Source organism: Anomaloglossus baeobatrachus, chromosome 11 (genome assembly GCF_048569485.1).
Source record: "Anomaloglossus baeobatrachus isolate aAnoBae1 chromosome 11, aAnoBae1.hap1, whole genome shotgun sequence".
In the NCBI taxonomy this organism is placed as follows: domain Eukaryota; kingdom Metazoa; phylum Chordata; class Amphibia; order Anura; family Aromobatidae; genus Anomaloglossus; species Anomaloglossus baeobatrachus.
The window spans coordinates 118,085,103-118,111,913 of record NC_134363.1 but is presented as its reverse complement, the minus strand read 5'-3'; the positions used below and the strand labels follow the sequence as shown (position 1 = coordinate 118,111,913).

At 44.0% G+C, this 26,811-nt stretch overlaps 1 protein-coding gene across 2 annotated transcripts in view; it reads right to left on the bottom strand.

Moving 5' to 3' along the window:
• POU2F3 (POU class 2 homeobox 3) overlaps positions 1 to 26,811 on the bottom strand; it is a 227,703-nt gene that overhangs the window by 47,249 nt on the left and 153,643 nt on the right. For both annotated transcript variants that reach the window (XM_075328791.1, XM_075328792.1), the window contains exon 3: positions 14,608 to 14,642. In XM_075328791.1, coding sequence (XP_075184906.1) covers positions 14,608 to 14,642 — 35 coding nt within the window. The remainder of the gene's footprint in view (positions 1 to 14,607; positions 14,643 to 26,811) is intronic.

The window sequence follows — 26,811 nt, the reverse complement described above, 5'->3', positions numbered from 1 at the left end:
CCTTTCTTGGACTGGTGCTGGTGACATTTTTCAGTCCATTGAAGCCTTGGTTGCAACCAAGTGGCTTGAACTCCCCTGTGGTATCGTTGCTGAAAACTTCTACTGTTGTCATCTGTGGATAAGTAGTTCATGCATTTTTCCCGTGTCCTCCTTGTGTCTCTTATAGTTGTTTAGTGCGGTTGACGAAGAGATTATCCCATCTGTTCCCTATTTATGGTCCAGCTATAGGGATACCTAAGGTCAGGTATCTGGCTCGGCATATAGGTGCAGAACCTATCTAGGACCCGCAACACACATCCGTTTTTTTGTACGTGTGCGGTACGTATTTGCACGTACCGGAGACACGTACACACGGAGACCCATGTTATTCAATGGTAGATGGCACTCACACGTAAAATCACACGGAACGTGTGTCCGTGTGATAAGTACGTGTGTGCGCTTTTCTGCACGGACGACATGTCCATTTTTGGCCGGCAGCACGCAGGCACGGACCCGCTAAAGTTTATGGGTCCGTGCCTGCACGGACCGCACACGGAGTATGTCCGGTATCTCGGGGAGACGCCTGACATGATTAATCTAGGACTTATTGGCAGCTATGGGCTGCCAAAAACTCCTTATTACCCCGAATGCCAATGCACCAGGGCAAAACGGGAAGAGCCGGGTACAGTCCCAGAACTGTCGCATATAATGTATGCGGCAATTCTGGGCGGCTGCTGACTGATATTGTTAGGCTGGGGAGCTCCCCATAACGTGGGGCTCCCCATCCTGAGAATACCAGCCTTCAGCCGTGTGACTTTACCCTGGCTGGTATTAAAATTGGGGGGACCGCACGCCGTTTTTTTTAATTATTTATTTATTTATTTTACTGCACAGTATAGACACGCCCACCGGCTGCTGTCATTGGGTGCAGTGAGACAGCTGTCACTCAGCATGGGGGGCGTGTCTGACTGCAACCAATCATAGGCGCCGGTGGGCGGGGAAAGCAGGGAATACGAGATTGATTAATGAGCGGCCGGCATATTCAAAGTAATTGTTGTCGCGCATTCTCTGCACAGCTGTTCCTCGCCGCGCTGGTGATCGGGGAGCGGTAAGTATGAGAGAGGGCTGCTCACTTCAGTCACTCGGGGGATTAGCGGTCACCGGTGAATCCTTCACAGGTGACCGCTAATCAGTACGCGGAACACAGACAGAGCCGCGGCATGACAATGAAGTCGGGTGAAGTTTACCCGAGTTCATTCTCATCGCGCAACTCTGTCTGCTGTTAGCCGACATGTATCAACGACATTGTGCAACACACAAACGGACATTCCACACGGACATTCCACGTACACATACACGGGCATTTTACACACAAACACGGACATTTTACACGTGCACACGGCTCGCATACGCCATCACACGGATGCCATATGTACCGGAAAAACGCCCCAAAAAAACGGAACACGGTCCTGAAAAACGGACCGTGTCACACGGACGTTTTTTATGCGGAAGTGTGTTTTAGGCCTAGGGTGGTGAGGGACCCCAGGGACCAGCGGTAGGTTTGTTCAGGGGTCACCATCTTTCCCTTCCCTAGACACAAGATTCACAGATGCAGCCTACACTTACATGTGAATTGTAAAATATTGTCCCTGATTTATGCTGCTGGAGTTCGGTGAGCATGAATTGTGTGATAGCTTACCTTTACCATCTCGAGACCCAGGACATAAACAGTTTTTAAAATGGCCTTTGCATTTTGGCAGCTGTAACAATTTTTTTTGTTAACATAGCTGTTGTACTTGGTCTACATTGTTACATATGCATTAGCATTTACTATATATTCATTATAATTTGAGGAAATGCAAAAAAAAGCAATCAATCATGATACAGGTGTTTTTTATATATTTTGCATACATTGATCATCGTAAAAAATACTTTTAATGTACAGGTTGTTCCCATAATGACAATATCAGATAATTATACTGTATATATATATATATATATATATATATTTTTTTTTTTTTTTTACCTTAAGACTTACCGTATATAAAATACATATTTAATTTACAAAAATATGATTTTCTGTATATTTACAGATTTTTTCTTTTTTACTTTACCTTACTTTTTTTTTACTACTTCTGTAACTTTTTATAATCCCACAAGAACAAACCTCAAACTATCCAGAAGGAGAGAACAAGATCTTACTGGGAGAGCCAGGAATGGAGAGATTATACACTTAGGGTGCGTTCAGGCCACCGTATGGATCAGACAGCAATGCTTGGACCGGCCGCACATCTCCAGACCCGACAGGGACATCTTCATGTATTTCTATGCAGCTGTCACACTCTGGTTCGGAATTTGTAATGTATAGTTCTGAGAATATATGATGCAATATTATCTAAGCCTTTTTAGATGTAGAGAAATTTCCGTGTGGAGGTGATAATTTGAGCTCTTGGATGCCTTTATCTAGTTTTTTTCTATATTGTTTATCAACATGTGGAAAATTGATGTTTCTCATTGTTGATTTTCTCTTCCTAACATTCTGTTTTACAATAAAACAACCAATAAGAAAAAAGCAATGGGTCATGGAATTCTAAAGGCTACTTTACACACTGCGATATCGGTCCCGATATCGCTAGTGTGGGTACCCGCGACACGGGCAAATCGCTGCCCGTGTCGCACAACAGCCGTCACACATACATACCTGTCCGGCGATGTCGCTGTGACGGGCGAACCGCCTCCTTTCTAAGGGGGCGGTCCGTGCGGCGTCACAGCGACGTCACTGAACCGCCGCCCAATAGCAGCGGAGGGGCGGAGCTGAGCGGGACGTAACATCCCGCCCACCTCCTTCCTTCCTCATAGCGGCCGGGAGGCAGGTAAGGGGAGCTTCCTCGTTCCTGCGGCGTCACACGCAGCGATGTGTGCTGCCGCAGGAACGAGGAACAACCTCGTTACTGCTGCAGTAACGAGATTTGAGAATGGACCCCCATGTCGCCGATTAGCGATTTTGCACGTTTTTGCAACGATGCAAAATCGCTTATCGGTGTCACACGCAACGGCATCGCTAATACGGCCGGATGTGCGTCACGAATTCCGTGACCCCAACGACTCCGCATTAGCGATGTCGCAGCGTGTAAAGCCCGCTTAAGAGTCTTGTTCACACTGAGGTTTTTTTTGCCAAGTTTTTAGAGCAGAAACCCTCCAAAAAATGTGCAAGTTTTAATTGAAGATTTGGAGAATTTCTGCTTTAAGGCTCCATGCGCACACTGCGATATGCGCACACTCGCATTTTTGCCCCATTATTTTGGTGGGGTTTGTTGCCAAAAACTTTATATCTTTCCTTCCCCAGCAAAGTCTATGAGAATTCAGAAATGCTGTGCGCACGTTTCTTTTTTTTGGCTTGCAGTTTTTTGCGGACAAAATAACTGCAGCATGTCAAATCTTTGTCCATTTTTGTCATGTGGCTTTTTAACCCTTCCAGCCATTGATTTCACTTAAAAAACGCATGGGACGTAAACGCAGCAAAAACGGACCGAAAATGCATTTTTTTGACTAAGGTGCCTTTTTTGGCCAAAAGGTGCAGTTTTGTTGTTAACAACTTTTCTGCAACGTTCGCATGGAGCCTAAAACCTCAGCAAAAAAAAAAAAAAATTATGATCTCATCCTAGTGTTAGGTGCACAGAGGTTTTGGATGATTTTTTTTAGCAGATCCCCTGTGAAAAATGCCTTCAAAATTCTCTGTAAAAATACTTGAAGGTTATTGTCGTTTAGACTCTGGCGCAGCTCTCAAATTTTCCCAGAAGAAGCCACTTCAAGAAAATACTGGTGGTCATTTACTGGGGTGGCCTCGCCGGAGCACGTTGCTTGCCTGTGGAAGATGGAGCATGTGACTTCTTATATCCGCTTTAGTGTCTCCGCTTAATTAAAAGACTACAAAAAAAAACACATCCAGGGAAAACTTTCCCAAAATACTACAAAAACTTTTCAAAACCACTTCAAAAAATAAAAGCTCTAAAATCTTCCCCAAAAAATAGATTTTCTGAAGCATTCTTCACTTGTAAACTCTTTGCTTTTGACCACCTCTATACGACATGGCAATTTTGGAACAGAAACTAAGTGAAAACTTCAAATTGTCCTTATAATCTCAAAAGTCATCAACAGCTTTGAATTTGTGCTCAATTTATGCCCTCAAAACAGCAGAAAGACTCCATGAGCACATACCCTAAGTCTTCCCGTTGTATATACTGCCCTATAGATATGATTCATGCTCTTGCACTTATCATACTGTTAGTATTGTATGTCTGCGGACAGGTGACTTCTTCCCAAAGCACAGAAGAGGTTAAAACTTTTCTAAAAGTGTTTACTAATAATCCAAACTGTGCCAAGCGTTCCCCACCCATTTCCCCAAGGAAATAGGACAGGACCCAGCTTGGTGAACTGAATTCTCTCCTCGTACACTATATATATATTTCCTTGTAACATTATTGAGGTTTCAGGAAAGACATGGAGCCAAAATAAGCAAATAATGAAGGTAAGCTGTAGACAAGGATAGTGTGAAACGTACCTAAAACCTGTGTCTAACACCTGATTAACCCTGGCATCACTGGTTCTTCTACAAAGTCCAGGACATATATAATTTATACATTTTATAATGCATTCCATCAGAACCTATTCAGGTTTAAATTTGATAGTAAAAAGAACAGATTACTTTATTCTTCCCAACAAGGGCAACTGAAATCATGAAAACCCTATTTCTTTCAATCCCTGGCTACAAGAGTTTTTCACTTGAGGTCCGATGGCTACTTTTATGCCCCTCATTTTGCTTATCTACAGAGTAGAAGAGGGGACGGAGAGAAGACAATAATACTTGAGTGCAGGATCTGACTACAGACCGTTTGTTTGGGGTCTGTAACCATGGTGTAGTGCCGGAGTCTCTGGAGAGACGCCGACTTAAGGGCACTTTACACACTGTGACATCGCTAGCGATTACTAGCAATGTCGCGAGTGATAGCACCAGCCCCCGTCGTTCGTGCGACATTTGGTGATCGCTGCCGTAGCGAACATTATCACTACGGCAGCGTCACACGCACATACCTGCTCTGCGACGTCGCTGTGACCGCCGAACAATCCCTCCTTCAAGGGGGAGGTGCGTTCGACGTCATAGCGACGTCACTGCGGCGTCACTAAGCGGCCGCCCAATAGCAGAGGAGGGGCGGAGATGAGCGGCCGGAACATGCCGCCCACCTCCTTCCTTCCTCATTGCCGGTGGATGCAGGTAAGGAGATGTTCGTCGTTCCTGTGATGTCACACGTAGCGATGTGTGACGCCGCAGGAACAACGAACAACCAGCGGCATGCACCACCAACGATATTATGAAAAGGAGCGACGTGTCAACGATCAACGATTTTTGACGTTTTTGCGATCGTTGATCGTCGCTCCTTGGTGTCACCCACAACGATATCGCTAACGGCGCCGGATGTGCGTCACTAACAACGTGCACCCGACGATATATTGTTAGCGATATCATTGTGTGTAAAGTACCCTTTAGGCTATGTGCGCACAGTGCGTTTTTCGCAGCATTTTTGCGTGTTTTTCGGGTGTGTTTTTGTGCGTTTTTGGGCTCAAAACTGCATGACTTTGCTTCCCCAGCAAAGTCTATGAGTTTTCATTTTTGCTGTCTGCACACAACTTTTTTTTTAAGCTACGTTTTTGAGCTTAAAAAAAAAAATGGAAAAGTCAATTCTTTCCTGCGTTTTTCTGCATTTTCCCTCCATGCAATGAATTTGAAAAACGCAGAAAAACGCAGAGATAAAAAAGCAGGAAAACGCAGCCAAAAACGCACCAAAATGCGGTAATAACGCATGCGTTTTTGCGCGTTTTTGTGCGTTTTTAGCGGCCAGAAATGCACAAAACTGCAACGTCAAAAAAAGCTCAGTGCGCAGATAGCTTTACTCACCACCCCGCACTGGCCGGGATGCATCCTCCCCCGTACTCCCCCTGTCATCCACATGTGCTGCTGCCTCTTTCCCCTAGGAGTGCACCTAAAGCGATCGTACCCGCCCCCGTCGGTTGTGCGACACGGGCAAATCGCTGCCCGTGCCGCACAACCTCGCTTAACCCCATCACATGCACTTACCTGCCCTGCGACGTTGCTCTGGCCGGCAAACCGCCTCCTTTATAAGGGGGAGGTGTGTGCGGCGTCACAGCGACGTCACACGGCAGCCGTCCAATAGAAGCGGAGGGGCGGAGATGAGCGGGATGTAACATCTCGCCCACCTACTTCCTTCTGCATTGCCGATGGAGGCAGGCAAGGATATGTTTGTCGCTCCTGCGGTGTCACATACAGCGATGTGTGGTGCCGCAGGAACGAGGAACAACATCGCTAATAAGCAGAAAACGATTTTTTGTTTCAAAACGACCTCTCCGCGGCAAACTATTTTGACCGCTTTTGCGATCGTTTAAGGTCACTCATAAGTGTCACACACTGCGATATCGTTAATGACGCCGGATGTGCGTCACAAACACCGTGACCCCGATGATAAAACACTAACGATATCGTAGCGTGTAAAGCCCGCTTAAGATGCGCACGCACACCGGTTCGCCTCTCAAAGGGCCAGCGTGCTATTTCTAGGGAATGCCTCTCAGACTATGGCTGGCAGCCACAGTGTATTTAAGGCATCCTCCCATTAGGAGTGGTGACTGCACAACACCTCTAGTTAGTCAGTCAGTCTCCAGTCTGCTAACTAGCTAGTTGTCAGGTCCTGAGCTCCTGTCTTGCTATCCCCGTGTCTGTCTCCAGTACCTGCCTTCCAATACCTGGGTACCCCTGCCGTGCCCACCATTTCTATCTGTACCTACCTGTCCAGCTTGCCTCAGTAGTCACTCCGCTTGTACCTGTCTATACCTGGGTCGGTCAATTGTCCTGGGGGTCAGCTACCACAGTCCCGGTCACTTCCCTGTGAGTGGTACCTGGTGTCTGCCTTGCAGTGGGCACTTAGTTAAGCCCCTCCCACTAAAGGGTAAACCCGGGTTTCCCTTGTGTTCAAGTGGGTCCACTAATCTCGTTTCCTGCCATTACACCGGCCGTGAGCGTTACACATGGAGACACAAATCTGCCATTATTTGGCTATTTTTATTGGATTGATCTATGCCTGCTTTATAAAAAGTTGGCCGCGACTGGTGTAAAAATACAACTATTAGTGCAAAATGTTTTTAACATTTCGAGTACTTTAAGCCAGGAAACTAGCAAAGATATATAATAAATTGGGGATGTTGACTAAAGGCTACTTTACACACTGCGATATCGGTCCCGATATCGCTAGTGTGGGTACCCGCCCCCATCTGTTGCGCGACACGGGCAAATCGCTGCCCGTGTCGCACAACAGCCGTCACACATACTTACCTGTCCGGCGACGTCGCTGTGACGGGCGAACCGCCTCCTTTCTAAGGGGGCGGTCCGTGCGGCGTCACAGCGATGTCACTGAACCGCCGCCCAATAGCAGCGGAGGGGCGGAGCTGAGCGGGACGTAACATCCCGCCCACCTCCTTCCTTCCTCATAGCGGCCGGGAGGCAGGTAAGGGGAGCTTCCTCGTTCCTGCGGCGTCACACGCAGCGATGTGTGCTGCCGCAGGAACGAGGAACAACCTTGTTACTGCTGCAGTAACGAGATTTGAGAATGGACCCCCGTGTCGCCGATTAGCGATTTTGCACGTTTTTGCAATGATGCAAAATCGCTTATCGGTGTCACACGCAACGGCATCGCTAATGCGGCCGGATGTGCGTCACGAATTCCGTGACCCCAACGACTCCGCATTAGCGATGTCGCAGCGTGTAAAGCCCGCTTAAGAATTCATCGCCTCCCATTTATGCCCATGTGTCATAGTATTTTATTATTTGTATAGTATAATGATACGCAAATGTTATCCATAATTAAATCCACTATTTGAATTTCTTCCCTTTCTTGCCGGTATTCCTGCCTCCTTCCTGATTTGGGGACTTTCTGCTGATGCATTCTGATTCTAATCTGTTGCATCTGTTTATTGGTCATAGTTTTAATGTGAAAAACAAGCAGAAGATACAGCTGGGCCCTGTGATACGAGCTGTACCAGCATCAACCTCTGATGGCACGTAACACGTTCAAGCTTGTCGCTGCTTCCAGAAAAAAAAGTCAAACTGGAAAGGCTGGGATCATCTATGCAAATTACAATCCCAAAACATGTAAATAGGGTGTGTTCACTGGTGAATGATATATAGCACTGGGCTGAAGAACAAAGTCAGGCGCAGAAGAAAAATAAACCCGACCAAACACAAAGAGAAATAATAATTATCTGCTGTCCATTATGATGATGGGTTTTTCAATAGTATTTTTGAGTTGCCTATCCACCTAGAATAAGGATTAGAATCCCCAGTAAATAATGGGTCTTGAGCTTTTCTCTGTTTTCTGTTTCTTTGATATTTGAACAGTTGTTCCCACAAAGACCACTTTCATCTCTTGAACCCCTCAGCTGTGGCGTAACTAGAGTTCGATGGGCCCCGCACCCAGCTTTCCCATACTCCGATATCCCAATATAATATCTGATATTATAATACACTCCCCATAGTCCTCCACATATTATAATACAGTCCCCCATAGTCCTCCACATATTATAATGCACTCCCCATAGTCTTCCACATATTACAATACACTCACCGTAGTCCTCCAGATATTATAATAATAATAATAATAATAATTTTATTCATTTATATAGCGCTATTAATTCCACAGCGCTTTACATACATTGGCAACACTGTCCCCATTGGGGCTCACAATCTAGAGTCCCTATCTGTATGTCTTTGGAGTGTGGGGGGAAACCGGAGAACCCGGAGGAAACCCACGCAAACACGGGGATAACATACAAACTCCTTGCAGATGGTGTCCTTGGTGGGATTTGAACCCAGGACCCCAGCGCTGCAAGGCTGCAGTGCTAACCACTGAGCCACTCCCCATAGTCCTCCACATATTATTATGCCCTCCCCATAGTCCCCCACATATTACAATACACTCCCCATAGTCCGCCATATATTATAATGCCCTCCCCATAGTCCTCCATATATTATAATGCCCTCCCCATAGTCCCCCACATATTATAATGCACTCCCCATAGTCCTCCATTTATTATAATGCACTCCCCATAGTCCTCCACATATTATAATGCACTCTCCATAGTCCTCCACATATTATAATGCCCTCCCCTTAGTCTCCCACATATTATAATGTACTCCCCATAGTCCTCCACATATTATAATGCACTCACCATAGTCCTCCATATATTATAATACACTCCTCATAGTCCTTCATATATTATAATACACTCCCCATGGTCATCAATATATTATAATACACTCCCCCTTTAGTATAATGCACTTCCATATAGCATTATGTAGCTCCCATATAGTATTATGTAGCCCCCATATTGTATTAGGTGCACCAATATACCATTATGCAGCCCCCATGTAGAAGCATACACCCCCATAGTCATCTGGCCAAGGTGATTAAATACATACTGACTTTCCCTCATTCCCCACTGCTGTTTGGGGAAGAGGTGCACAGGGTAGAAGTGTTGGCACATATAATACTCATTTTCAATATTCTGGCTCTGTAATCTATTCCATCCTTCCTTAGTTACATCTATACTTTTCCCCACTTTTGGCAGGCAGTCCAGTATATGCACCAGTGTGTAGAGAGGAAGTTGTCACTTAGCAAGCCCCTCTTGTCCTCCCACGAAGCTCCACCCTCCCTATAAGGCTCCATGCCCTTCCATACAGATAACATTTTTAGGTGTAGAACTACAAAACGGTCTAACAGAAAAACTGTCTTTGCTGTTCACAGCAACAAATCAGGGGGCAGCTTACATTTTATATTCTGATATTTAAAATAGAAAGCAGAGCTATGATTGGTTGTTATAAAAGACAGTTTTGCTTCTGGAAAGTTTTATAAATGTGGCCTGATATTTCTACTTCATATAACACATTCTAAGAGATATATACAACAGACTCTCAGTGTATCCAATGTGATGTACACAACAGTCTCAGTGTATCTTATGTGATGTATAAACAGCAGTCTTGGTGTGTCCTATGTGATGTATATACAGTACCCTCAGTGGCTCCTATGTGATGTATAGCAGTATCAATGTCCCCTAACTGATATGATGTATATAGCAGTCTCAGTTTATCCTCAGTGATGTATATACAACAGGCACAATGTATCATATGTGATTTATAAAGAGGACCCTCAGTGTTGCCTATGTGATATATACAGCAGTCCCAGTGTATCCTATGTGATGTATATACAGTATGTTACCCTCATTATCTCCTATGTGCTGTATATTGTCAGTTTATCCTCAGTGATGTATATACAACAGGCACAGTGTATCCTATGGGATGTATATATCGCAGTCTAAGTGTATCCTATGTGATGTATATAGAGCAGTCTTAGTGCATGCTATGTGATGTATATACAGTGCCTACAAGTAGTCTTCAACCCCCTGCAGATTTAGCAGGTTTACACATTCGGAATTAACTTGGCATTGTGACATTTGGACTGTAGATCAGCCTGGAAGTGTGAAATGCACTGCAACAAAAAAGAATGTTATTTCTTTTTTTATTTTTTTTTTTTTAAATTGTCAAAAGTTTATTCAGAGGGTCATTTATTATTCAACCCCTCAAACCACCAGAATTCTGTTTGGTTCCCCTAAAGTATTAAGAAGTATTTCAGGCACAAAGAACAATGAGTTTCACATGTTTGGAATAATTATCTCTTTTTCCAGCCTTTTCTGACTAATTAAGACCCTCCCCAAACTTGTGAACAGCACTCATACATGGTCAACATGGGAAAGACAAAGGAGCATTCCAAGGCCATCAGAGACAAGATCGTGGAGGGTCACAAGGCTGGCAAGGGGTACAAAACCCTTTCCAAGGAGTTGGGCCTACCTGTCTCCACTGTTGGGAGCATCATCCGGAAGTGGAAGGCTTATGGAACTACTGTTAGCCTTCCACGGCCTGGACAGCCTTTGAAAGTTTCCTCCCGTGCCGAGGCCAGGCTTGTCCGAAGAGTCAAGGCTAACCCAAGGACAACAAGGAAGGAGCTCCGGGAAGATCTCATGGCAGTGGGGGCATTGGTTTCAGTCAATACCATAAGTAACATACTCCCCCGCAATGGTCTCCGTTCCAGATGAGCTCGTAAGGTACCTTTACTTTCAAAGCGTCATGTCAAGGCTCGTCTACAGTTTGCTCATGATCACTTGGAGGACTCTGAGACAGACTGGTTCAAGGTTCTCTGGTCTGATGAGACCAAGATCGAGATCTTTGGTGCCAACCACACACGTGACGTTTGGAGACTGGATGGCACTGCATACGACCCCAAGAATACCATCCCTACAGTCAAGCATGGTGGTGGCAGCATCATGCTGTGGGGCTGTTTCTCAGCCAAGGGGCCTGGCCATCTGGTCCGCATCCATGGGAAGATGGATAGCATGGCCTACCTGGAGATTTTGGCCAAGAACCTCCGTTCCTCCATCAAGGATCTTAAGATGGGTCGTCATTTCATCTTCCAACAAGACAACGACCCAAAGCACACAGCCAAGAAAACCAAGGCCTGGTTCAAGAGGGAAAAAATCAAGGTGTTGCAGTGGCCTAGTCAGTCTCCTGACCTTAACCCAATTGAAAACTTGTGGAAGGAGCTCAAGATTAAAGTCCACATGAGACACCCAAAGAACCTAGATAACTTGGAGAAGATCTGCATGGAGGAGTGGGCCAAGATAACTCCAGAGACCTGTGCCGGCCTGATCAGGTCTTATAAAAGACGATTATTAGCTGTAATTGCAAACAAGGTTTATTCCACAAAATATTAAACCTAGGGGTTGAATAATAATTGACCCACACTTTTATGTTGAAAATTTATTACAATTTAACTGAGCAACATAACTTGTTGGTTTGTAAGATTTATGCATCTGTTAATAAATCCTGCTCTTGTTTGAAGTTTGCAGGCTCTAACTTATTTGCATCTTATCAAACCTGCTAAATCTGCAGGGGGTTGAAGACTACTTGTAGGCACTCTACATCAGTTTCATTGTATCTTATGTGATGTAAACAGCAGTTTCAGCATCTCCTATATGATCACGTCCCCTGAAGAAGTGGGAAACGCGCGTCGGGACTAAGGACAGCACAACCACATCACGACCCATCCAGGTTAGTAACAGCTGCGCTGTCTTGGAATTTTTCATGATCGTAACAACTCACCCATAGATCACTAGCAGTGCTCATTAGCATCCAGTAAGAGGGAAGAACACAGAATAGAATGTAATTACTAAAATGCATCCCACATTAGGATGTTTTAACACTAATTAATGTTAGTTCCCCATAAACTAACAGGGACTGGCTAGGTATAGGTGATTTATTACAGTATGCAGCAAGACCTCACATGGTGGTATAGTGGTATATCCAGTGTGAAATCTTTATGACCTATTGTTTACACATATGTATGTTAATGGAAAATAATCTTAATTTTAATTGTATGCAATAAAGTTTTTAATACTAAGGAAAATGCACCATCCCAAGTCATTTCTAGTGGTATATATATCTCCTATATGATGTATATATACAAAGAATGCTTATGTCCATATACAGTACATAATGCTAAGAACATTCGTTCACAATTATCTTTCAATGTAAATGCAGCTTTACTTGCAAAGAAATGATGAGCCTAATACTATTGTTTGTTTAAAAAAAAACCCTTGCCTTATAATGCCATCCCTTAGTATATAGAGTTTTTCTTGTTATGTATAGTACTTTTCCTTATAATATAGGATACTCTCTTGTTATACATAGCACTGTCTCTTAGTACATAGTAATAATAATAATAATAAGTATACTTTATTGTTATATATAATACTGCGTCTTATTACATAGCATCCCCTTGTTATGTATGAAGCTGTATTACTTTGAGTCACCTATTTTTTTTCTCCCGCACTGTCTGTTGTTACATAGCATTTTCTCTTGTTATATATAGCGCTGTTTCATATCACATAGCATTTCCTCTTATGTATAGTGTTGTTCCATATTACATGATATCTTCTACAGTGCTGTACATAAGGAAAAAAATGTAGCTGTCCCTTATTACTTAAGGTGAGCTCTTGTTTTGTATAGTGCTCTCCTTTATTACATAGCGTCCTCTCTTGCTATATATAGTGCTGCCCTTTATTACATAGCATCTACTCTTGTTATGTATAGCACCATCCCTTATTAGATGGTATCCTCTATTGTTATTTTTAGTGCTATACATAAGGGAAAAAATTAGGATGGTGTCTCAGGACATCTGCAGATGTAGATTAAAGCACCTGTGTGCCCATCACGTGACATATCACACACGACCCCCTAAAAACATCATGTGACATATCATATGATACATTGGGTGCTGGGGGAGGGGTACGGTACGAACTCTAACTGCCTGGGGTGCTAGCTACCTTTAATGTTCCCCTGATTACAGTCTATATGCGGTTGTTCACAAGTCTATGTGGACTGAGTGATACCCACCAAAATGCAGATAGAATCTCAGCTGTTCGTTTTTTAAGTGCTTTAGTGTACAGTAGATGATATATTGTGTTGTGGCTTTGGATGTTCTCACAAGAGGCCTGAAGGTCCCTGTGTGTTTCGTTGCTGCCATGCTCTATTAGAGTATCTGAGCCATGCTGGCTTGAGAGGGCCTAGAGAGGCCATAAAAGTTACTATTTTGTTGCCAGTGTGTATGTGGTCACTAGTGATGAGCAAATTTGAAAAGTTAGGTGTTTGTACTACAAAAAAAAAAATCATTGTTCAAATTTGGGTGCTTTATGTATGCTGACCACTCACTCGAGCATCGCTGTGCTCAGGTGCACTCAGTGCTCAGCCCAGTGAGAGTCGCTTGCAGTGTTTGATTGACTCGCACTGAGGGTAACAGCAGTATGATCGGATGTAGTGGAAGTGCTCTGTTTATGTCTGGCTGTATGTGGGTGGAGAGCCCAACTGCCAATCAGTGACTCTCATTGGGGGTTCAGATGAAGTCCGGGTCCCAAACCGAATTTTATCAAAAGTCCGGCTGAACTGGCCAAACCGAATTTCAGCCCGCTCATCTCCAGTGGTCACTATAGGTGCCATAAAACTCTAAATCAATTGGAACATTTCAAGGTTGACAAGACCTTTCCAAGGACTCACATGGTTGTGATAAAATTGAGATATTTGTTAATCTTCAAGGTTCTGTCACTAATAGCACTATTTGTCCTTATACTGCAGGTAGATTTCCATGTACATTTCAAGCTTGGCAAAAAAATGAGACTATGAAGACAATATACAAAGAGGTTCCACCAATGATTCGTAGAAGATGCGGTTTCCCAATATGTTTCTCTCGTTCAGTGTACTAAATATCCTCATTCATACATTGAACTGTCATTGGCGTCTAGAGCTGTATTGCCGAATTGCTGCATTCAGCTACATTGACGTCTGGCCGGCTCCAGTCATCATCGTATTCTGGGACTCATGACTTTACCGATTTGTACAACTGCCTCAAAAATGAAGGCCAAAGAAACGCAAGACAAATAAATCTGGAAGAAGTGACTCACCTGTCTGCCGAAATCTAGGGATTCTCTCTCAACACCTAGAGGAAAAAACACGGACATCATTAAATATTATTAAGTATATTAATATGTTTGTAGGATACAATTCTTACAGGTCATTTCTTACTACTAATAAATATTAATGAGATATTATTGCCGGAACGTTCTGTATTTGTCACATTACATGCTGTATATTAGCAAAGTGCTTAATAATTTCTCTTTTATTACTATTGTAGATTTTAAAAGCATCAGACTCCGTGCAATAAAGGTATTGGGGTGCGGGGAATAAACTGCACTAAATGGGAACAAAGTCCGGAGCAAATTGCAAAAAAACCCCCACTTTACACTACATTTATTATGTGGTTAGACACTTTTTCTTGCCTGATTTCTTGCCTGATGAGCAGCTTTGCAGGAAATGGAAGGATTCAAGATAGTGAAAAGAGTTTATCTACATCTTTGTATCTACCATTGAGAAAAAAATAGGGGGCATACAGTGACACCATAGAGACCCTCAATACTAGAGATGAGCGAACCGGTCGCGGTTCGGCTCGAGGTCGGTTCGCCGAACGGAGCTCTCATTCGAGTTCGGTTCGTCGAACGTTCGACGAACCGAACTCGAACTGCATAGGAAACAATGGCAGGCAATCACAAACACATAAAAACACCTAGAAAACACCCTCAAAGGTGTCCAAAAGGTGACAAACAACTCACAACACAACACAAACACATGGGAAAGTGACAAGGACAAATTCTCATGTGAAAACAAAACAGCGTTACGAAGAAAAAGAGGAGGACACACAGATATAGGCATGGCATGCCCTTCTAAAATCATGTAAAACACCGCAAGGTGACTCCAAGCGGAGTCTCCCTTTTTTCCAAAAATTGGGCCACACAAACACCCCTTCAGTGGCAGCACTTGTGCCCCAGTTGTACACTTCACAGCTAGATTTGCATCAAGCACATTCAAAAATACGCCATACTTAACCGTCCCCAGGATGACTCCAGGGTAGGTAGCAAAGTCTTTCCTGATCCCAGCTCTGTTCATCTTGGATCATTTTTAAAAACAATGTAAGTAAGGGTTACTCCAAGCGGAGTCTCCCTTTTTTCCAAAAATTGTGCCACACTGACACCCCATCAGTGGCAGCACTTGTGCCCTAGTTGTACACTTCACAGCTAGATTTGCATCAAGCACATTCAAAAATACGCCATACTTAACCATCCCCAGGATGACACCGGGGTAGGTAGCAAAGTCTTTCCTTATCCCAGCTCTGTTCATCTTGGATCATTTTTAAAAAACACAGCAAGCAAGGGTTACTCCAAGCGGAGTCTCCCTTTTTTTTCAAAAAATTGTGCCCCACACACACCCACCCATTCAGTGGCAGCACTTGTGCCCTAGTTGTACACTTCACAGCTAGATTTGCATCAAGCACATTCAAAAATACGCCATACTTAACTGTCCCCAGGATTACACCGGGGTAGGTAGCAAAGTCTTTCCTTATCCCAGCTCTGTTCATCTTGGATCATTTTTAAAAAACACAGCAAGCAAGGGTTACTCCAAGCGGAGTCTCCCTTTTTTCAAAAAATTGGGCCCCACAGACACCTTATCAGTGGCAGCACTTGTGCCCTAGTTGCAAACAGGATGTTTTGATTTGCATCAAGCACATTCAAAAATACGCCATACTTAACCGTCCCCAGGATGACACCGGGGTAGGTAGCAAAGTCTTTCCTGATCCCAGCTCTGTTCATCTTGGATCATTTTTAAAAAACACAGCAAGCAAGGGTTACTCCAAGCGGAGTCTCCCTTTTTTTTCAAAAAATTGTGCCCCACACACACCCACCCATTCAGTGGCAGCACTTGTGCCCTAGTTGTACACTTCACAGCTAGATTTGCATCAAGCACATTCAAAAATACGCCATACTTAACTGTCCCCAGGATGACACCGGGGTAGGTAGCAAAGTCTTTCCTTATCCCAGCTCTGTTCATCTTGGATCATTTTTAAAAAACACAGCAAGCAAGGGTTACTCCAAGCGGAGTCTCCCTTTTTTCAAAAAATTGGGCCACACAGACACCTTATCAGTGGCAGCACTTGTGCCCTAGTTACAAACAGGATGTTTTGATTTGCATCAAGCACATTCTAAATCCACAAGCATTTACTCTCCCCAGGATGACACAGGGGTAGTAAATTCCTTCTGGATCCATGACTTGTTCATTTTGATGAACGTCAGTCTGTCCACATTGTCACTGGACAGACGCGTGCGCTTATCTGTCAGCACACACCCAGCAGCACTGAAGACACATTCAGAGACAACGCTGGCAGCTGGACACGACAAAATCTCCAAGGCGTAACTGGAGAGCTCTGGCCATTATTCTAGATTTGAAGCCCAAAATGAGCAAGGCTCCATTTGCAAAGTCATGGCATCGATGTTCATTTGGAGATACTCCTGTATCATCCTCTCCAGCCGTTGACTATGTGTCAGACTTGTTGTCTCTGGTGGCCTTGCAAAGGAGGGTCTAAAAAAATTATGAAAAGATTCCATAAAATTGCTGTTACCAGTACCAGATACAGTCCTACTGGTACGGGTAGACTGTTGAAGATGACGAGACCGTCCCATGTTTGTCAAGTTACAACTGGGAGAATCACTCCCTGCACCTGCACGGTTGTTTGGTGGAAAAGCCGAGCTAAGATCGAGTAACAGCTTCTGCTGATACTCCTGCATACGTGCGTCCCTTTCTATGGCTGGAATTATGTCACAAAATTTGGACTTGTACCGGGGATCTAATAGTGTGGCAATCCAGTAGTCATCATCACTTCTAATTTTGACAATACGAGGGTCATGTTGGAGGTAGTGCAACAAGAAGGCACTCATGTGTCTTGCGCAGCCATGCGGACCAAGTCCACGCTGTGTTTGTGGCATAGAGGTGCTACCCGTTCTTTCTTCCTCTGACATCTCCCCCCAACATCTTTCAACTGAAATTTGACCAAGGTCTCCCTCATCTGCTGAGTCTTCCATGTCCATGGACAGTTCGTCCTCCATTTCTTCATGTTCTCCTGCAGCTTCCTCAACATTTCGCCTGCTACTATGCGCCCTTGTTGATCCCTGTCCCCCATGGTCCCATGCCTGCTGCGTTGGTGATGATGAACGTCTGGACCTTGGTGATGTTGTTGTCCCTTGCACATATGAATCCTCCTGTAGTTCCTCCCCTTCCTGTTGTCCCACCCCCTGACTCCGAATAGTGTTTAGCGTGTGCTCCAGCATGTAAATGACTGGAATTGTCATGCTGATAATGGCATTGTCAGCGCTAAACATATTCGTCGCCATGTCGAAACTGTGCAGAAGGGTGCATAGGTCCTTGATCTGAGACCACTCCATCAGGGTGATCTGCCCCACCTCTGCATCTCGTTGGCCCAGGCTATACGTCATGACGTATTGCACCAGGGCTCGGCGGTGCAGCCACAGTCGCTGTAACATGTGGAGAGTCGAATTCCAGCGTGTCGCCACATCGCATTTCAGGCGATGAACCGGCAGGCCGAAAAACTTCTGGAGAGATGCAAGTCGCTCAGCTGCGGCGGTTGAACGGCAGTAGTGAGCAGACAGTTTTCGTGCCCTGGTCAGAAGGCCATCTAGGCCGGGATAGTGTGTTAAGAATTGCTGGACAACAAGGTTCAACACGTGAGCCATACAAGGCACGTGTGTCACCTTGCCCAGGCGAAGGGCCGCACCCAGGTTTGCAGCATTGTCGCACACGGCCTTACCAGGCTGCAGGTTGAGTGGAGACAACCATTTATTAAACTCTGACCGCAGAGCTGACCACAACTCCTCAGCTGTGTGACTCCTATTCCCAAGACATGTCAAGCTAAAGACCGCCTGATGCCGTTGCGCTCTGCTGCCAGCATAGTAATGAGGGGTGCGTGATTCCTTCTGCGCAGTGAGAACGCTGGTGGCCTGACCAGGCAGGCTTGGGGCGGAGGTGGAGGACCCAGATGAGGTGGAGGAGGCAGAAGCAGTGGCGGAACTTGGACAGACAGAGGATTGACACACAAGTCGTGGGGACGGCAAGACTTGTGCAGCAGACCCTTCACCATCTATCACCATAGTTACCCAGTGCCCAGTCAGCGACATGTAACGTCCCTGTCCATGCTTACTGGTCCAAGTATCGGTGGTGAAATGCACCCGTTCACACACAGAGTTTCTCAAGGAAGCGGTGATGTTGTGTGCGACATCCTGGTGTAGCGCGGGCACACCTTTCTTAGAGAAGTAGTGGCGACTAGGCATCTGGTACTGGGGCACAGCGACAGACATAAGGTCTCTAAAATCCTGTGTGTTCACTAGGCGGAAAGGCAGCATTTCGGTAGCCAAGAGCTTACAGAGGGATAGAGTCAACCTCTTAGCTTTGTCATGGGTCGCAGGAAATGGCCTTTTATTTGACCACATCTGAGGGACAGAGATCTGGCTGCTGTGTGTAGACGGTGTTGAGTAGGGTGTCCCTGTAAAAATGCAGGTTTGTGAGGAAAGTGCAGGCGGAGACATGATGTTGCCTTCATCCAACGTTGGTGCTATCGATGTCTGAGAGAGCTGTACACACTCACTTGTTTCCCCTTCCAAATCAACTGACGACCTACCAAGCAAACTGCCTGTTGCGGTTACAGTGGTGGAAGTTGTGCGTGGAAAACCAGGTGTGACAGCTGTCCCCACAGTCCTAGAAGATGAAGAGCGCGCGGATGCACTGGAAGGGGCAGGCCGTGGATGGTTCGCTCCGCTAGGCCGCATTACAGCACGGTGAGCTTCCCACCGGGACCTATGATATTTATTCATGTGACGATTCATGGAAGAAGTTGTCAAACTGCTGAGGTTTTGACCTCTACTAACAGAATCACGACAAATTTTACACATCACATAATTTGGGCGATCTTTTTCTATGTCAAAAAAGGACCAGGCTAGGCAAGGGTTGGAGGGCATGCGACCTGCTGAGCCCCCCCGACTAGTGCTCAGAGGCATAGTGGTGGCTGATGATGCAGTTGTAGACGTGCTACCAGTGCTCCGACTCTGTCCAGGAAGGCGCAAGGTAACTTCGTCGTCGGTTGCATCCTCCTCCACCGCCTCTGTTGACTTCCTCGAGTGCCTGACTGGGGGTTAACAGTAGGTGGGATCTAGAACTTCATCATCAATTGTTGTGTTTGCACTCCCCTCCCCCTCAGACCGATCCTCTTCTTGCCCTGACCGAATATTTAAGTTGTCATCCCAATCTGGTATCTGCGTCTCATCGTCATCAGTATGTTCCTCATTGTCTATAACCACAGGTGTTACATTTTGTGACAAAGGGTCAACATTATGCTCAGAAACTTGGTCCTCACGGCCTGAATCAGAGTCACAAAGGTTCTGGGCATCACTGCAGACCATTTCCTGGTCTGTACTCACTGTAGCTTGGGAGCAGACCTCTGATTCCCAGGCTATAGTGTGACTGAACAGCTCTGCAGACTCAGCCATCTCAGTTCCACCATATTGTGCAGGGCTGATGGAGACTTCAGAGCTGGGAGAAAGCAAGTTTGATTGGGATGACAACTCAGAGGACTGGTGTTTTTTGGATGCGGTACTTGAAGTGGCTGAGAGGGCACTTGTTGGACCACTTGAGATCCATTCAAGCATTTTCCTTTTTTGGCCATCATCTACCTTTGTTCCTGTTGTTCGTGTCCGTAAAAAAGAGAGCACATCGGATTGTCCACGGTAAGTAGTAGACATCTTACTTTTGCTGGTAGATGGTCTATCTTCAGCAGATGATAATGGAGCTTTGCCACCTTCCCCACGGACAAACCCTTTTTTCCTTTTCTAGCACGCCTCTTCCCCTTTCCACCAGCATCTGTCATTTTGCCACTCATGTTGATTGCGACAAGATTGTGCACTGAAAATGTGGTAGTAAAAATTGAGAGGTGGTGTAGATTGCAGCGGTGGTCTAGCTTTATTAACAGCAGAATAATAAAGAATAAATATCCCTGACAATGCAACTACGGCCCTTAAACTGGCAGCATAAATTGCTAGTATAATGGCTTAGTTATAATGAGTTGGAGTGTGCAATGCAGGCAGACGTGCTGCAAATATCTTTGCACTAGTGGGACTATACAGAAGTCCAATAGCCACGTTTAGGATGACACTAAGTTCACTCAGTGTTTGCTAGTATAATGGCTTAGTTATAATGAGTTGGAGTGTGCAATGCAGGCAGACGTGCTGCAAATATCTTTGCACTAGTGGGACTACAGCAAAGTCCAATAGCCACGTTTAGGATGACACTAGGTACACTCAGTGTTTGCTAGTATAATGGCTTAGTTATAATGAGTTGGAGTGTGCAGAGGACAGGAGGGTACAGTGCCAGGGTTGTGGGTCTCTGGGTAGAGGAATCCTGCCTTTCTATTCCCTCCTAATGGGGAAATGCAGCGAGGAAATCCCTGACCTTAGCTACACAGACGCTGTCATCTTGTGTAGCTGTTAATCTCTGTTTTCAGGACCTGTCACCTATGGCTCTGACCCTGCCCGTATGAGCCCTTAAAAAGACTGATAGAAAGTGCTATCCCTATGCTGTCCAGCGCTGCATATGGAGCACATACAGCAGTATCGGCGATAGGACTCAGGACGGAGCTGCGCCAGTGATGTCTGACACCAAGGACGCAGAAGAGATAATGGCGTTCGGACGGGCAGATACTCGTTTTTATAATGCAGGGACATGTGACATGGACATCCTATCACACATGCCGTTGCTTCTCTGGCTAAAAGTCCACTTAGCTGTGTGTGTGTCTGGGATTGGCTGACATGCTGGCCCGCCCCACTACACGCGCGCGCTTAGGGAAGGAAGACAAGGAAAAAAAAAAATGGCGATCGCCATTATACAAACAGCAGTGATCTGAATGCGCTGTTCCCGCACACTATACACTGAAATGTCATAATAGTGTAAGTCACAGAGTGACTTACACTATTACAGCGGAAAGCCAGCTAGGAATTAGCTGTTTTTTTGCTGCTAGAACCGTTCTCGAACGTATCTAGAACTATCGAGCTTTTGCAAAAAAGCTCGAGTTCTAGTTCGATCTAGAACAGCCCCCAAAATCACTCGAGCCGCAAACTGGAGAACCACGAACCTAGAACCGCGCTCAACTCTACTCAATACCCACATAGCTCTAGTTCTGAGCAAGTGCCACATTTCTTATGTATCACATTATGACACGGCACCCACTGAGCTCACCTCCAGCTAACATCCAACCTGGAACTACTGTAATCAAGACACCTCTGATTGCCACCACTGTCCCTACAGACATATGCACATACAGTACAGACCAAAAGTTAGGACACACCTTCTCATTCAAAGAGTTTTCTTTATTTTCTTGTTCAAATGATTTTTTATTAGGTTTTGTAGTTAAATCTTGAAATCATGCGTTACAAAATTTAAGGCCATATAGATAGTAATAAAAAGATTAAGAAAATTCACATATTATGACCCCCCCCAGTTTGTTAGTGTTGATACATCAAGCAGTATATTTTGTTGGTCAAATCAATTGCTTATGAATTAACTTTTTGCAAAACATAACTAAACAACAAATAAAATTAACAACTTCCTGACATGGATTCCGTAGACAGTCCAGCGAGTTTTCATTATTTTCATGACTCTGAAAATTGTAGATTCACATTGAAGGCATCAAAACTATAGATATACACATGTGGAATGAAATACTTTACAAAAAAGTGTGAAACAACTGAAAATATGTCTTATATTCTAGGTTCTTCAAAGTAGCCACCTTTTGCTTTGATTACTGCTTTGTACACTCTTGTCGAGAGAATCTTGATGAGCTTCAAGAGGTAGTCACCGGAAATGGTCTGACTGACCTTCATTTCTTAAAGTAATGATTCACATGACCGCATTTATACAAATCACACAGTTGTGGTCACGTGCCTGCCACTTCCCAGAGAATCCTCACTACGAGCAGTGTGCACAATATGAGGATTTACAAGTCTGTAGTTACATAGAGTCACACATAGAGTGACTGCAGACTAGTAGCTTAAGACTGGACAAGCCCTTTAATTCTCCATAGTCCACCACCAAATCACTCTAACCAGACATACAGCTCTGTGATCCAGCCTTATACAACACAAACAGGCAAAATGTTGAGTGAGTTTGGCATTTCCTTGCCCTCTCTCAGGTAATTCCTTACCTCTACTTGAATACCACTTACGACACATTCTCTAATCCATTCCTTAGTTTTTCTACCAATCTTTGCCTTTCTCCAGTAGTTCTTACACCCTAGCCAGGGAAGACAAAGCTCCCCTTTCCTCCACCCAGAATTTTTGATGCAACCATCACCATTTTTTACTTCCCAACTAACACACTACTGACCCTAACCTTTCCTCCGCTCTGAAGCCACCATTGGCTCCCTTATAGCACCACAGCTTAGTCCCCTCATGCTTTGCTATTGAATAGTACTAAAGCTATGCAATCACATATCCACTTGATATGGCAAGCCTACTGACAAGCACACTGACTTCCAATAGCTCATGAAGAAGAAACAGCTGTATTGGATCCATGGACTATATGCAAGTGCAGGCACGCAATATCTTCCTCAATGCAGGCCGCCTTTGTGGCTCTATAAACAGCAGCACAGTCCCTGCACCTGAGGTCAACGCTTTATCTGTCCCATGTTTCTTCTTTCACTATTGTTCCATGATAAAGCTTTTTTAGACTATGCGATTATGACAGGTGCCTGGAAAGAGATTTATGGCCCTTGTTAATAGCTTTGTCCACCACAATGGTACAGAGGTTTTATTTGCATACTTAATACAATAGATAAAAAAAGGGTTAATTTGCAAATCGTCATCAATAATTCTAGGTTTATATCTATGAATTTGGACTACAAATACATGTAGTTACAAATCAATAACTTCACAACAATGATACCAGTGTATTTACTGGATATTTACAAAAAATCTCTGTTTTCAATAATCATTTCCTTCCTTAATCTTGAGTTAAGGTCTCTACTTTTATATATATATATACTGCTCAAAAAAATAAAGAAAATAATTAGACAGCACAATGGTATTTTAGTGTTCCTTTTATTTTTTTGAGCAGTATATACAGTACAGACCAAAAGTTTGGACACACCTCATTCAAATTCTTTATTTTCAGGACTCTGAAAATTGTAGATTCACATTGAAGGCATTAAAACTATGAATTAAAACATGTGGAATGAAATACTTAAAAAGTGTGAAACAACTGAAAATGTGTCTTATATTCTAGGTTCTTCAAAGTAGCCACCTTTTGCTTTGATTACTGCTTTGCACACTCTTGGCATTCTCTTGATGAGCTTCAAGAGGTAGTCACCGGAAATGGTTTTCCAACAGTCTTGAAGGAGTTCCCAGAGATGCTTAGCACTTGTTGGCCCTTTTGCCTTCACTCTGCGATCCAGCTCACCCCAAACCATCTCGATTGGGTTCAGGTCTGGTGACTGTGGAGACCAGGTCATCTGGCGTAGCACCCCATCACTCTCAAATAGCCCTTACACAGCCTGGAGGTGTGTTTGGGGTCATTGTCCTGTTGAAAAATTAATGATGGTCCAACTAAACGCAAACCGGATGGAATAGCACGCCGCTGCAAGATGCTGTGGTAGGCATGCTGGTTCTGTATGCCTTTAATTTTGAATAAATCCCCAACAGTGTCACCAGCAAAGCACCCCCACACCATCACACCTCCTCCACCATGCTTCACAGTGGAAACCAGCCATGTAGAGTCCATCCGTTCACCTTTTCTACAAAGACACGGTGGTTGGATCCAAAGATCTCAAATTTGGACTCATCAGACCAAAGCACAGATTTCCACTGGTCTAATGTCCATTGCTTGTGCTCTTTAGCCGAAACAAGTCTCTTCTGCTTGTTGCCTGTCCTTAGCAGTGGCTTCCTAGCAGCTATTTTACCATGAAGGCCTGCTGCACAAAGTCTCCTCTTAATAATTGTTCTAGAGGTGAGGTGTGTCCAAACGTTTGGTCTGTAGTATATACACACACACACATATATATATATATATATATATATATATATATATATATATACATATATATATATATACATAACAAGCATACCTGTAAAAGCAAGAATCAAGGAATCACAAAACCTGAGTCTTGTACATTATTTTATGAATACACTAGCTGTAGTACCCGGCGTTGCCCGGGATAGTAACTGTCTCTCTGTCTCTCTCCCAGTCTCTTTCTGTGTGTCATGGATGGGGGACTTTTATACTGTGGGATGTGATGCACATCACTTTTTGTTTTTAATGGATTCTGAATAAAAATTCAATTTTTTAATTCCTTGGACGTGGATGCTGGATACCTTTGTTTCTCTTGTACTGTACAATGGTATACTGTATATAGTATACCGTACATATGTACAGAAAGTTACCTCCAGAACAGGTCAGAGCGCGGTGAAAGGACAGAACCGGAAGTGTGCACAGTGAGTATTTGCTCTTCTTGCAAAGCATTGCTCTTAAACCAAGTTAGAAAATTTAAATTAACAACATTAATCCAAGGTTCCACTGTATATGGCTATCTGCAGCATTGTCACCATAGAAGGGGGGGGGGGGGAGGCACAATTTCTTGCACAGGGGCCCCAAGCTGTCAGTGTCCGCCCCTGGTATGGTAGATAGACGTGTTAAATTGAAAACTCAATTTTTTTTTCTTTTCCTTTCTTATTTTCCCCTCTCTTTTTCTCAATTTACTGGTAAGAAGGGGAGGATGGTGATATGGGAAATAGAGAAAGATCCTGTATTTTTTAAATCGATTTTTATGGTCAAAAGACATTATATCATGCTGAATCCTAACAATGTGCATATTACAGAAATACATTATATCATGCCAAATCCTAACAGTGTGCATATTACAGAAAAACAATATATCATGCGGGTGGCACAGTGGCTCAGTGGTTAGCACTGAAGTCTTGCAGCACTGGGGTCCTGGGTTCAAAGTCCACCAAGGACACCATCTTCAAGGAGTTTGTATGTTCTCCCCATGTTAGCGTGGGTTTCCTCCGGGTACTCCGGTTTCCTCCCACATTTCAAAAACATACACATAGGGAACCTAGATTGTGAGCCCCAATGGGGACAGTATTGCCATTGTATGTAAAGCGTTGTGGATTTAACAGCGCTGTATAAATGAATAAATATTATTATTATTATGCTGAATCCTAACATTGTGCATATTACAGAAAGACAACATATCATGCAGAATCTAAACAGTGTGCATATTACAGAAAGACATTGCATCATGCTGAATCCTAACATTGTGCATATTACAGAAAGACATTATATCATGCTGAATCTTAACATTGTACATATTACACTCAGTTAGGATTCTGCTCTGTTTACTGGTTCAAGAGGTCATCACATTACCACTTGTATGTGACTCACATACTTGCAGTTGTGGGTCAATTTGCATCTTTTCCTGCTTCTCTCAATGAACATTGCAATATACAGTATCACCCACTGGGTAAGAAAAGGCATGGGTGCACTTTATATTCCATGCATATCTGATTTTAGTTCAACTTCTGTTATCTATGAAGTTACTAGGGCTAAGTGGTTATCTTGAATAACGTGCAATTTAATCGTAAGTACCAAACTCAACCCGTGGATGCGAATGGAAAATCGAGCTGCAGCTCAGCAGTGTGTGTATAGTGGCGTGCCTTGACAAGACTGCAATGTTATTGCGAAGTAAGAAACGTAAAGTCAATAAAGTACCTTTGCCGGTGATCTATCTCACATAATGTCGTTCATTGTCGTCTTCTATCTATTTCACAGAAACACAATTACACATAGGACAACAATGGAGGCAAGCCACTGCGAAGCCTGCTGTGCGCGGTGCCTCACATATGAGGTCAAAAGCACTGAGAAGTTTTTAGAAGTAGAGAAAATAATGTTTGGGATACAAGTTCCCATTGGCTCCTCCGATGAGTCATCCGCACTAGTACTTTGCTTTATTCTTAAACACATTGTATGAAAACAATGGAAGGTATGACACGTGACAATGACTGTTTATAATCATTGGTATTTGGATTGTCTTTTTCTGCCTTGATAGCATTTCCATTTTGCTTTTACATTAAGGTCAATGTATGAATGATGGATGAGTTTGCTGCTAAACCTTAAGATTACTGTTTATTTTATTGCATTTGGCATTGAATTTTTTGAAACTCAAG